General features: G+C 35.9%; 1 protein-coding gene across 1 annotated transcript in view; it reads right to left on the bottom strand.

The window, feature by feature from the left end:
• Positions 1-9793: 9793 nt before the first annotated feature.
• The window catches only part of LOC145991647 (uncharacterized), a 30690-nt gene continuing 26846 nt past the window's right edge, over positions 9794-13637 (bottom strand). Inside the window, exons 6-8 of the mRNA XM_083127707.1 lie at positions 13070-13295; positions 12534-12595; positions 9794-9928 (exon numbers count right to left, since the gene is read on the bottom strand). Coding sequence (XP_082983833.1) covers positions 12573-12595; positions 13070-13295 — 249 coding nt within the window. The 3' untranslated portion in view covers positions 9794-9928; positions 12534-12572. The remainder of the gene's footprint in view (positions 9929-12533; positions 12596-13069; positions 13296-13637) is intronic.

Raw genomic sequence — 13637 nt, 5'->3', positions numbered from 1 at the left:
TGAATACGCGCCAGCGAGAGACAGGTTCTGTAAGAGGTTGGGTTTCAGCGTTGTCGGGTATCAATGGTTGACTGTAAAGGAAATTTGAGCCAGTGGTGCTTCAAGGAGGTTTTTTTTTTCCAGGAACAGGGAATTCTGAAGCAAAAAACTAACAGGAAGGGGAAAAAGGAGAAACCTAGAAATGAGCGGGATACGGGAAAACTAGATACACATTGATGTGCTAAATTCTTGTTGTTTCTGTTTTTCGCTTGTAGGAGAGCATAAACATTAGACATATTAAGACTCTGTTTTCCGTTTATGTATGAACTCCGCTGGTAATAATTGAGCTAAAAAGTGAAATAAATAAGTAAATAAATAAATAAATGTTAATGAAAACTGAAGATTGAACCAATTTTACAAATTTCATGTCAAATGTGAACCAAATATTATTAATTACATAGTCCGTGATTCAAACACTCTTCGAACAACGTACGAAAAGCCTGTTTATGATCTTTTAGGTGCTAGATTTGCTTTTACACTATCCTAAGAAAACACTTACATGTCCTTTGATAGTGAAAAACTAAATATGCTGACCAAGGCAGTAATTTATTTTATTAAAAAACATAGGGCCGGTTGCACCATCTCCACTTAACGTCTTATCCCCCACTTAACACCGTTTTGCGGTTGTTCAATGTCCGCCTAACGTTACCTAGCACTTAAAGTCCCGTGTAACGTAAGTGGCGGTCGGGGCTCCGCCTAACGCGTTAAGTGCCAGGTAAACATGGAAAAGCAGTACACTGTGCAGCCAACAGATACATGCAGCACCTACAGGGTGGCTCAATAAGTCACTTAACACCCTCAGTACAAGGCCACTGCGGCATGGAATGTGAAAATGGCGATGACCAATCATTGCCTGACCAAGGGGGAACCACATTGACGCCACCCACACGGTCGGCGGCCATCTTGATGTCCGCCATCTTGAATTTAACTTCAGAATTTTAAATGGGAAGGGGGTCGTGCGACATATCAAAATGGGCTAGAATTTCACGAGAAATGCAATGGTGAAGGTGTTTTAGACGTATCTTTAACCAGTAAAACGTTATGACTGAATTCTTGTACCAATTTGCTCCTTTTCGAGGTGTTAGAAAAATGCCTTAAAATTTGTTTAGCGCATCGGTAATGCATCGAGATCAAAGTGACGTCTAGGGAGTGAAGTTCGCATGCCATTGCACACGATTTTAATCGGATACATCCATGAAGAGCTGCGCATTATAAATGGTTGTCGCGAACAATTTACAGTGTGACGCTTCCATTGAATTAAAAGTCCTTCACAGTGAAAAGGCTAATGTTTATGTTCAGAAGGAAGTTCATAAACAGAATATGCGACCCTTGTCATCTGATAACTAACTTTGGACAAAAACAGGTTCATAACGTTCCCATAAGTGTTCTGGTGTTCTTCCCTATTGAAAAAACTCTGTAAAAAGTACCTTCTTCCATAAGCAAGAATGAAAAAACCTGTTTATTTAACAAATCCAAGTAGCCCTAAGCATTTAAGGTTCCGTTGATGGAAATTTGACTAACCAATCGTGTTCCACACAGCACGCCACACCATTAACTTACCAACACTAACCATTCAGCTTTAATCTGTCGAAAATGGGTTATCAGATAAAAAGCATCGAATGTTCTGTTTATGAACTTCCTTATGAACATAAACATTAGCCTTTTCACTGTGAAGGACTTTTAATTCAATGGAAGCGTCACACTGTAAATTGTTCGCGACAACCATTTATAATGCGCAGCTCTTCATGGATGTATCCGATTAAAATCGTGTGCAATGGCATGCGAACTTCTCTCCCTAGACGTCACTTCGATCTCGACGCATTACCGATGCGCTAAACAAATTTTAAGGCATTTTTCTAACACCTCGAAAAGGAGCAAATTGGTACAAGAATTCAGTCATAACGTTTTACTGGTTAAAGATACGTCTAAAACACCTTCACCATTGCATTTCTCGTGAAATTCTAGCCCATTTTGATATGTCGCACGACCCCCTTCCCATTTAAAATTCTGAAGTTGAATTCAAGATGGCGGACATCAAGATGGCCGCCGACCGTGTGGGTGGCGTCAATGTGGTTCCCCCTTGGTCAGGCAATGATTGGTCATCGCCATTTTCACATTCCATGCCGCAGTGGCCTTGTACTGAGGGTGTTAAGTGACTTATTGAGCCACCCTGTAGTATAATCTGTGTTTACACTTTTATAGTTGATAAAATGGCAAAGTCTCGATCAGCTGTTGCAAATTGCGAAAGTTTGCTGCATGTTTTGCATTACCAAATAACAGCAAAAAAAGGCGGATTTGTTAATTATCCCAGGAACGGCAATAAATAAAGTACAGAAAATAAAACCAGGTTAAAGTAATGCGTTTGATGCTTGCAAAATTGTATTAAAATGCCGTTCCAAATAAATGAATGTGTGTTTGCTGTAACCAATTTTTTTCAACCAAACGCAATACACGAAATGTACACCATGCATCAGTTGCTTTTTCGCAATCCTGGTAATTTGTAATCTTTAAGATTGAAACACGTGTAATATTATTAGAGTCACTTCCGTCGCCATTGGTGTGAATGTAACATTGCAAATAAACAAGTAATGTGTTGTTTCCGAATAACAACTGGCAAATAATGCACGTATAATATTTAGCAGTAGCTACTCTTACCGTCCAGTTCATACATATGTACGTACAAGGAACAATTTCCGAATGGTGGTGTGTTTTTTACAAACACACACATTTACAATAATAACCTTGCAAGAAACTACATACCTAGTAGTACATAAGACGTAATACCAATGTTTTAAGAAACGTATACATTGTATATGTGGGATTTTGTATGTTAACTTCCAAAATTGGCAAAGAAAAAAAGTTTACTGTTAACAAGCATCCTTGCGATGTTGACATGCATGTACAAGGAACAATTTCCTACTGGTTTTGTACCTAACCTAACCAACCCTACCCTAATATTCATGGGAGAGCATAAGACGTAAATGCCAAAGTTTTTTTTTCGGTATTTACTACTTAGAAAAAACGTTTTATGCGAAGTAACATATTTTTCATTACATTGTGCGAGATTTTGTACTTTAACTTTAAAACTGGCAATAATAGAGACAGGTACAGCAGTATCTTTACGGCGTTGATACGTATATACAAGGAACAATTTCCGAATGGTGTTACGTTTCGTAGATACAAAGAAAATGCACCATTGTAATAAACCTTGCACGAATCTACATGCCTGAAGATGCATAAAACGTGCACTCAAGTTTTTTTTTTAACATTCATATGCAATACACATGATCTTGTATTTGATTTTTCAAAATAACTGGCCTAAAAAGACGAGCGGCCAGGGGCATCATTAGCACCTTGGGAAATACATGCTAACAACACCAAACCTGGCCTGCCTAACCTATCCACGTAGGCATATAATAGCATAAATAAGCATGTAAATAGGTTTGGCAAATTATAATTTGTTTATTTAAGCTATTATATACATACGTGGATAGGTTAGGCCATGTTTGGTGTTGTTAGCATGTATTACCCAAGGTGCTAATACTGTCCCTATCCGCTCGTCTAAAAAGGACCACAGCTTGTACGTATGTATAGTGTATATTTTCCTGGTGAATATTACTGTTTTTTGTAAAGAAATATATACGTTCTTGCATTGCACTAGCATATAACGTTGCACGAAACTACCTATCTGAAAGTATATACAGCCTGGAGTTTCTTCTTTTTTCTTAATAAGAATAAAACATGCGTACATACAGTACTACGGTACTTTACATTACTATTTGATTCTTCCTTTTGTGCTAAGATGATAGTAATTCCAAAAATGTACCTTGTACATGGAACCGTTGATTAACGATTTTTTTTTTGTGCTATTCGAATTTGTTTTGAATACAAAAATTTAATTTTCATCTGCATCGTTAACCAACTTTCACAAAAGCTGCATTATAAATAAAGAAGAAACCTATAAGATGGTCAACGTTGATAATACTAATACTCGCTATTCGCTAAAGAAGGGGTTACGGATTGATAAATTATTAACAGAAACGAATGATAAATTAGTAAGAGCAGAATAGAAGATTGCTCTTCTCATTCCGTATATTTACACAAACTCAGATATGTCAGCCTTGCACTAAAAATTGAATAAATGTAACTTGCATTTGTTACGACTTCGTAAAATTTTGGTCACTGTTTAGTAGTGTTTAATATTTTTAAAAAGGTGACCGTATGTCTTACTGAAAGATAAGACGAGGAATATTCTTTTTTGCATTATGTTAATTGGAGTACGTGAAAAATAAATTGAAAATTTTGTAAGCATCCCACTACTTCGAAAGATTACGGGTTATATTGTATCATATAACATACATTTGATATTATATGAGAGTAAGACACATGCATTACCTACTTCTATCAGCTGTTTCATTTTATTGCAATAAATATTTAGTTTTTTTAAACATATTTCAGTTGAAAAAGCATGCATTTGGAATTGACAAGCAGATATTAGCACGTAATAAACAAGCAAAACACAATCGAAAACACAACTTTCTCCAGTTTCTGTTGCCAGGTCGTATGACAAGCAGGAGAAAGTTCCACCTTACAAGGCCGAGGATAAAAATGCTTGGTGCAACCCACCGCCGCCTAAATCTCCCGCCTGTCGTTATCCAGCACTTTGTAAAGTGGCAGATTAAGTGGCGATGGTGCAACCGGCCCATAAACTAACGTAACGTTTCAACCTTCTAGCAAGGTCTTCTTCAGACTCTGTATCAAGTACAAAAGACTTTTGTACTTGATACAGAGTCTGAAGAAGACCTTGCTAGAAGGTTGAAACGTTACGTTAGTTTATGTTTTTTAATAAAATAAATTACTGCCTTGGTCAGCATATTTAGTTTTTCATAATCATGGAAACAAGGCTTAATGGAGTTATAATTGGACATTGTCCTTTGATAGAAATTTCTGGATATATCCCTACAATTTGTGAGCATTTCTTTTATATTTTATATTGTATTTTTTTATTTTACTAAATATAGTGAATTTTAAGGCAAGAGAGGGAATTTATTTATATCCGAAAGGGATATTCCCCCTCACAGTCCGAAAGATCACTGCTTTGAGCAGTGACCGATTTTGGATCTGGTTTCTTTTTGTATGTGTATGTATGTGTCTTGTGTTGTAGTTGTGCTGTCTAGTATGTTTGTGTAGTAGTTGTGCTGTCTAGTATGTTTGTTTTGTCTTGCGTAATAGTTGTGCTGTCTAATTTGTTTGTGTTTGTCTTGTGTAGTAGTTGTGGTGTGTTTGTGTTTATATTTTGTTATAGTTGTGATGTGTTTGTGTGTGTCTTGTGTAGTAGTTGTGCTGTCTAATGTGTTTGTGTTCATCTTGTGTAGTAATTGTGCTGTCTAATGTGTTTGTGTTTGTCTTGTGTAGTAGCTCCTCCATTCATATTGGGGGTTAGGCGTAGAGCTGACAACTCTGCACTGTAAAAATACATGTCAAGAAACAACAATATAAGGCCATGGATGTTCCCAAGGTAAAATATTCCGGAGGTAAAATAGTCCCCCGTTCGGATCTCCGGGTGGGGACTACTTTGGGAGGTCTCTGGACTAAGGATAAGATCTACATTAGGAATAAATATATTAAATTAGGCACCTGGAATGTTCTGAGCCTTTACCGGCCTGGGGCATTTCAGTGTACAGTTAATGAGATAGTTAAGTATAAATTAGATGTAGTAGCTGTCCAGGAAGTTAGGTGGCCAGGAGAAGGGAATTGTAAAACTAAAAATTATACCTTTTTCTATGGTGGTACTGAAAATCATAATTTTGGAACAGGCTTTTTTATAAATAATAGAATTATCTCTGCTCTTAAAACAGTAGAATTTATTAATGATAGGATATCATATGCAGTTTTACAGGGTAGGTGGTGTAAAATTATTTTAATAAACATACATGCACCAACGGAAGATAAAGATGATAATACTAAAGATGATTTTTATACAGAGTTAGAACAGGTCTTTGATAAATTTTCTCAGTATGATATGAAAATTCTGTTAGGTGACTGTAATGCACAAATTGGCAAAGAAGAGACATTTAAACCCACAATTGGTAAGGAAAGTCTTCATGAATTAAGTAATGATAATGGTATAAGATTGATTACTTTTGCAACCTCAAAGAATTTAATTGTGAAAAGTACCACTTTTAAACATAAAGATATCCATAAATATACCTGGTCTTCTCCAGATGGTAAAACTCATAATCAGATAGATCATATTCTCATTGATAAGAGAAGGCATACTAGTATAATTGACGTTCGTACACATAGAGGTGCTGACTGTGCCAGTGACCATTATTTAGTAATTGCTAAATTAAGAGAAAGACTCTCAGTGATAAATCATAAGCAACAAAATCTAAAAGTTCTAAAATTTGATACAGGAAAGTTTACTGATGAAAGAATTAAGAAAGATTACCAAATTAAATTGTCAAATAGATTTGATGTGTTGCAGGATTTAAATGATGATGAAAATATAAATGAGACAGACGTAAATAAGAATTGGGAGCACATACGTAATGCAATAGAATCAGCAGCTAAAGAAAGTATAGGATACCATAAACCGAGAAAAAGTAAGCCATGGTTTGATAATGAATGTCATAATCTAATAGAAATAAGAAATCAGGCTAGACTTAGGTGGTTAAATAACTCTGATGATACAAATCTAAACAATTATAATAGAATAAAGCGAGAAGTTAACCGCACGTTTAGAAGTAAAAAAAGAGATTACTTGAAAAGCAAAATTAACGAAATTGAAACAAACAGCAAAAATAAAAATATCAGAGATTTATATAAAGGTGTAAATGAGTTTAGAAAGGGGTGGCAACCTAAAGTAAACTTGATAAAAGATAAAGACGGTGATTTTCTAGCTGACCCAAGTGATATTCTAAATAGATGGAAGAACTACTTTAATGACCTTTTAAATGTCCATGTAGGAGATAAATCTGAAGTGAATGAAGTACACACAGCAGAACCTTTAGTTCCAGAACCTAACTTGACTGAAGTTAAAGATGCTATTAAAAGGCTAAAGAATAACAAAGCACCTGGCATTGATTTAATACCAGCTGAGTTAATTAAATATGGTGGAAATTCATTAATATGTCAAATTCATAAATTAATTTGTTTAATATGGAAAAAAAGAAGAAATCCCTCAACAGTGGAAAGAATCCATAATTGTTCCTGTGTTTAAAAAAGGTGATAAAATGAACTGCAATAATTACCGTGGAATTTCTCTACTCTCAACAACATATAAAATATTATCTAACATTCTTTTAACAAGACTAACCCCATATGCTAATGAAATTATAGGTGATTATCAATGTGGATTTAAACGTAACAGATCAACTACAGAATAACAAAGCACCTGGCATTGATTTAATACCAGCTGAGTTAATTAAATATGGTGGAAATTCATTAATATGTCAAATTCATAAATTAATTTGTTTAATATGGAAAAAAAGAAGAAATCCCTCAACAGTGGAAAGAATCCATAATTGTTCCTGTGTTTAAAAAAGGTGATAAAATGAACTGCAATAATTACCGTGGAATTTCTCTACTCTCAACAACATATAAAATATTTTCTAACATTCTTTTAACAAGACTAACCCCATATGCTAATGAAATTATAGGTGATTATCAATGTGGATTTAAACGTAACAGATCAACTACAGATCAAATTTTTCACATCAGACAGACACTTGAAAAAAAGTGGGAATATAATCAAAATGTCCATCAGCTATTCATTGATTTTAAAAAAGCATATGATTCAGTCAAACGAGATAAACTATATAATATATTAGTAGAGTTTGGAATACCTAAGAAGCTTGTTAGTATGATAAAAGTATGCACCAGTGAAACAGAAAGTAAAATTCGTGTGGGTATTAATATGTCTGACAAATTTACAATTCATGATGGGTTAAAACAAGGAGATGCATTATCTCCATTGCTCTTTAATTTTGCCTTAGAATATGCTGTTAGGAAAGTAAAAGAAACTAAAGAAGGACTAAAATTAAATGGTGTGACTCAGTTGTTAGCATATGCAGATGATGTAGACTTACTGGGGGATGAAGTGAATACAATTAAGAATAATGCTAAAATATTTTTCAAAACTGCTAAAGAGATAGGTTTGGAAGTTAACAAAGAGAAAACTAAATATATGCTTACAGGCCGAAACCAAGTGTTAGGTAATAATCAAAATCTAATTATTGATAACAACTCGTTTGAACCAGTTTCCAAATTCAAATACTTAGGAGTAATATTAACAAATGAAAATTATATTAAAGAGGAAATAAAAAGTAGGCTTAATTCAGGAAATGCATGTTACTTCTCTCTGCATAAACTTTTGTCTTCTCGTTTAATATCTAAGAAACTAAAAGTTAAAATATACAAAACAGTAATTTTGCCTGTAGTATTATATGGATGTGAAACTTGGTCCCTTACATTGAAAGAGGAACATAACTTGAGAGTATTTGAAAATAAGATCCTTAGGAAAATATTTGGACCTAAAAGGGATGAGGAGACAGGTGAGTGGAGAAGGTTACATAATTTAGAACTACATAATTTGTATTCAAGTCCAGATATTATTAGAATGATTAAATCAAGAAGACTTAGGTGGGCAGGCCATGTGGCACGAATGGGAGAGGAAAGAGGAGTTTACAGGATTCTTGTTGGGAAACCTGATGGTAAGAGACCTGTAGGAAGGCCAAGACGAAGATGGAGGGACAACGTTGAGATGGACCTAAGGGAAATCGGTAGGGATGGAAAAGAGTATATAGATCTTGCTCAAGATAGGGAAACATGGAAGGCCTGTGTTGCTGCAGCCATGAACCTTCGGGTTTAAGAAGGCTAGAGAGTTAGTTAGTTAGTTCTTTTTGTTTTCCCCTTCTTGCTGTGTGTTTGTTAAAGTCTCGAGGTATTGCTTTTGCGAATTCCATCTATTGAAAAGCGGACTGTCGTCCCTGTGCTGTGGTGTGATACAGTATGTGAAGTGCATTATGGAATAAAATGAGTGTGATTGTGCGGTGGGGTGGAGAACTTGTTGAAGACGCCGTTGTCCAGCAAGGATTTTGCTGCCAAGAAGAAACTTGTGGATATAGGTAGGCCCACCCCTTCCTTCTCTAGCAGACATAGTAACAGAAGGAAACAGAAAAGTGCGCCGATTTTGCGATTCATGATACGGAGCTGATACTTGGTTATGCGGTTGTAAAAAGTATTCAGCACTTTTCTGTTTCCTTCTGTTTTCGTTTGTTTATTATTACTATTATTCAATTTTTTGCATATTTTTTATCGTTACGTTACTCATTGTGATAGGAATAACACTGACTTAATTATCAGATATCCAGAATTTTTAATTTGGTGAAAAATTCCAGGGAAGTGTTCTGAAAAAATTCGGGGGGGGGGGGGCGGGGGTCGATGTGTATGGATAAATCACTAACCATGTCAGCCCAAAAATAAGCACAACGGGAAATAACCTTCATCATGCTAGGCTTACACTGTTGGAAAGGTCACGCTCCGCCACTGTTTCTGCCTGTACCTCCCTTGCGCTCTCGCCCCCCTCTCGCATGGTTGAGGATATAAGTTATGAACTGAAAATAGAACTTGCTAAGCAAAACGATCAGAATTCTATATATGATTGAATTATGCAATAATCCTATCATTAACCACGTTAAAGTGAATAAAACAAGATGCATTGCATTTTATACATTATTATTTTGATGCTTCACTCGTGAAGAAACTACATCTTGTAGAATGCTGGAGACTATTGCAGTTAACTTATCATCGAAATTTACAAATCGTCTCTTGGTAAATGAATGTTGACCTTCTCTTTAGGGCACATTTTGAAAACATATTGAGATACCTGGAGCAGAGAAAACCAAAGATAAGAATCTTGATATTTCGTAACACAAGTGCTAAGGACTCGAAGCCTAGAAACTATTTTCAGACTCAATATGGAAAATTTATTTTGTGACTACAACTATCTAGCAGATGTAGCAGTAAGGGTTCAGTTCAGTTCATTCCTGGCTTCTTCTTTAGTGGATTCATTTAGATCAGGGATCGCCAATCCATCTAGCTACTGGTAACTTACGAGGGGTTCGCTACAATACATTGTAATTAAGTGAAGCAGTATTGAACAAAACTTTGGCAACATTGCATCTTCATGCTGATGGCACACCCCCTGCCCCCCTTCCCACCTACATTCCACTGAGTCCAAGAATCATTCCCTTTACAATAATAATAATAAAATCATTTTTATTAAAGTGGGCGTGTTTCGCCCTCATGGGCCATTCTTACAACAGACCATTGTCTGGGAATTTAATACAATACAAAGAAGGAATAAAGAATATGCATTGTACAATATGAAAAGGATTTGAATATAAAAAGCAAAAATACATAAATTGAAAATAAAAAATGAATCAGATATACATGTAAAGTATTGATCATAGGTATCTAATGTTCATTGCTTTCATCTTTAGTACATATCTTAGTCAGTTGAAAAAATGAATAATGTAATAATAATAATAATAATAAAGTGAAATATAATAATGAAGTTTAGTATATTATTACCTATAAGAGATTATATGCACACAGTTGATAGTTGTTCAATGGATATATTTATGATTGAGAAGCTTCTCGCGATTAAGTGCTTCCCTGCCTTACTAGTTGATAACATTTAAGTTTATTTTAAAATAGCTTATGGCATTGGATGGATGTTAGATAGTTGGAAGTGAATTCTATTCTTTAGTGGCAGTTATGGTATACGATTTTCCGTAGGTGGTTGTACTATATACTGGGACAGACAGTAAATTTCTTCATCATGTTCCATGTTGATGCCTGCTCGAATTTGTGTTCAATTTCTCAATGAAATGTCCAAGCTGTTTCCTGCTTAGTACAAGTTAGTATCTGGTATTTAGCAAAATTGTTTGGAGTCTTGCTGCAGTTTCACAGTACAAATGAAGCGTGTGTCTCATGGAAAATTTCCAGGAATATTGGTTATTTTAAAGTGACACATCTTGTGTCTGGTATAAGGTTGAAACAATAATGGCAACAGACGGGCTATCATTTTTCATTTGTAGAGAGAGAGGAGGATTATTTCATTACATCGATTCAGTGTAAAAGTATTTGTTGTGCAAAACAAGCGTAGCCATGGAAAAGGAAGGAAACACTGAGCAGCACTGTAGAGTAGTTCATTCACAAACTGAAAATACTTTTCCCCCAACACGCTGCTGTGAGAAAAGAAAATGCGAGGCTGCTGACAATCATTGTTTTTCAAACACAACAGACAAAAACAAAGCAGCGATGAGTCATCCTACCATGTGTTGAAAGAAGAAACCATGCGAGGATGGTGACATAATAAAGGAAGTCTGTATAAATGCTCCTGATGCATTGTTTGTTAATCTTAAAAATAAAACTGGAATAATTTATTCCATCAAATCTATTCAGCTTTCTGCCAACACAGTAATCAGATGCACTGAGCTTAAGTGATTTTTCACAACTGAACAGTGTGATATCTGCCAATACTTTTCACTTCAGCTTGATGAATCTACAGATGTAGTTGATACTGCTCAATTGGCTGTTTTCATGAAGATGGTGTTTAGTGATTTCAAAACAAAAGAAGAGCCGATGTAGATCATTGATCTAGAAGGGTATACTATGAGACAGTATTCAAAGATTAAAACATTTATTTCCATGGTGAATATTCCTGTGTGTAAAATGGTCGGCTTGTCAACAAATGGCATCCCACGCCAGCTATGGTTGGAGATGATTAAGGACTCGTAGCATTGTGCCACGAAGATAAAAGCCTTCCCCAATTTGTTTCCTATCACTGCATTATTCACCAATATGTACTGGGTGGAAAGATTTTGAAAATGAATGACTACGAAATTTGTGAAAATTGTAAACAGAGAGCACAGGCTCTATAGTCTATACCCTGTCTCAGTTATCTTTGGAGCAATGCTGCACTTGTCGTCAGGGAAAGGGAGGAAATAGAGTGGGCAGGACGAAGCAGTACATGCTGCTGCGAAGGCTGGTAACTGCAGTTGCTATACAGTTCCCTCTCACATGTTTATTGGTGGATCCATCTTTTGTCACTAATTGCGCAGAGACTTGTTTTCATTCGCCTGCTCCAGAGAAAACTGAGACAGGGTATACAAAGATGCATATTGCAAGTGCTGGCTGATGGGTTTTCAACATGGTGACCTACTGCTTCACAATGAGGCAAGGTGGTTGAGTAGGAGAAGAGTTCTACAACATTTCAATAAATTACATACTTTTTTCTTTAAAAGAATATGGTGGTCCATACCCTCAACTTCAAGATTTTGTCCTATTGGACATAACAGAATAAACTTAATTGCCAACTACAGTACAATTATAAATTTTATATTAGTCTGCACAGAAATGTTTCTACTGTATCCTAATTATACTTAACTTACATATTGAACATAATGTTAGTTTTACATACTCACATATGCTTCCCTCTCTCTTTCAAAGCGTTATTGAAAATCTCACCAGCTTCCTCTTGCTTTAGCTGAAAAAGAACAGATGGTGTAATACATATTCCTATATTTTATTATGATACTTATCTGGCACATAAATTGTTGCAGTTAGTAATTGAGAAAGCAACGTGACAGAGAATTTGACCTCCATGGCAGAGTGCTTAGCACAGTGTACTATGATGCTAGGGGTCCCAATTTTGAATCCCAGCCTGGTCATGGGTCTTTTTGTGTGTGCCCCTTCAGAAATATCATCGTACTCATCCTCATCATCGTGATTGGCCAAAAGTGACAGAAAAGTGAAGTAAAATCAACCAAACAAACAAATAACAGTATTATAAGGCCTATCCAATCCAGTCTCAATTAGCCTTTCTGTGCATAAAGTGGATTTAAAATAAAAACTGTAACAAACAAACTGTTAGTATACTTAGTTATGATATTCATAGATGCTACACTAACCACTCAACCAAGAAGGCTTTAAGGGATTCCAATTTTCTTAAAGCACTTACCTGGACAGATTGGTGCTTGCGACACTCCTCCACAACATGGTGGGCATCTGCTGCTACTTCTTTCTGTCATGCATACGCTTTCAACCTTTGCGGCTGCCAGCCGAGGGCAGTTGAGGGGCGTGCATACGAGGGGGCGGGTCCTGCTGGCTGACCCCTTTCCGCAAGGAGGCTCACAGGGAACTATATTTTTCATTGTGTTCTCACTGTCCTCTTCAAACGTTCTTGACTACATGGAAATAGAAGAAAAAAAATTGATGAAAATGGAATGTATATATATTTGTGAATTTATTACTCAGTGAATTATCTTTCTTGGCTGATTGTTAATGAAATTTTCTCGTTCCCAATGTTTTTGCAGTAACTTCTGGGTACATAACAGTGGCAGGTAAGTTTTAAAATAGTTAAGCATTCTCCATGTACAAAGATGTAGTTACAAAGTAATACTCTGTACAATCAACGATCAAAGGGGGGGGGGGGGAGGGACCCAGTTAATAAAAGTTTCACAAAGCATCCCCCCACTAGGATGATTTGCATAGGGTCATTCCATAGAAAGTGAGCCTAGGTGTCTTGA

This window comes from Lepisma saccharinum, chromosome 8 (assembly GCF_977018435.1).
Source record: "Lepisma saccharinum chromosome 8, izLepSacc3.1, whole genome shotgun sequence".
NCBI classification, from domain to species: domain Eukaryota; kingdom Metazoa; phylum Arthropoda; class Insecta; order Zygentoma; family Lepismatidae; genus Lepisma; species Lepisma saccharinum.
The sequence above is the reverse complement of the archived record's forward strand: the minus strand, read 5'-3'. Positions and strand labels throughout refer to the sequence as shown.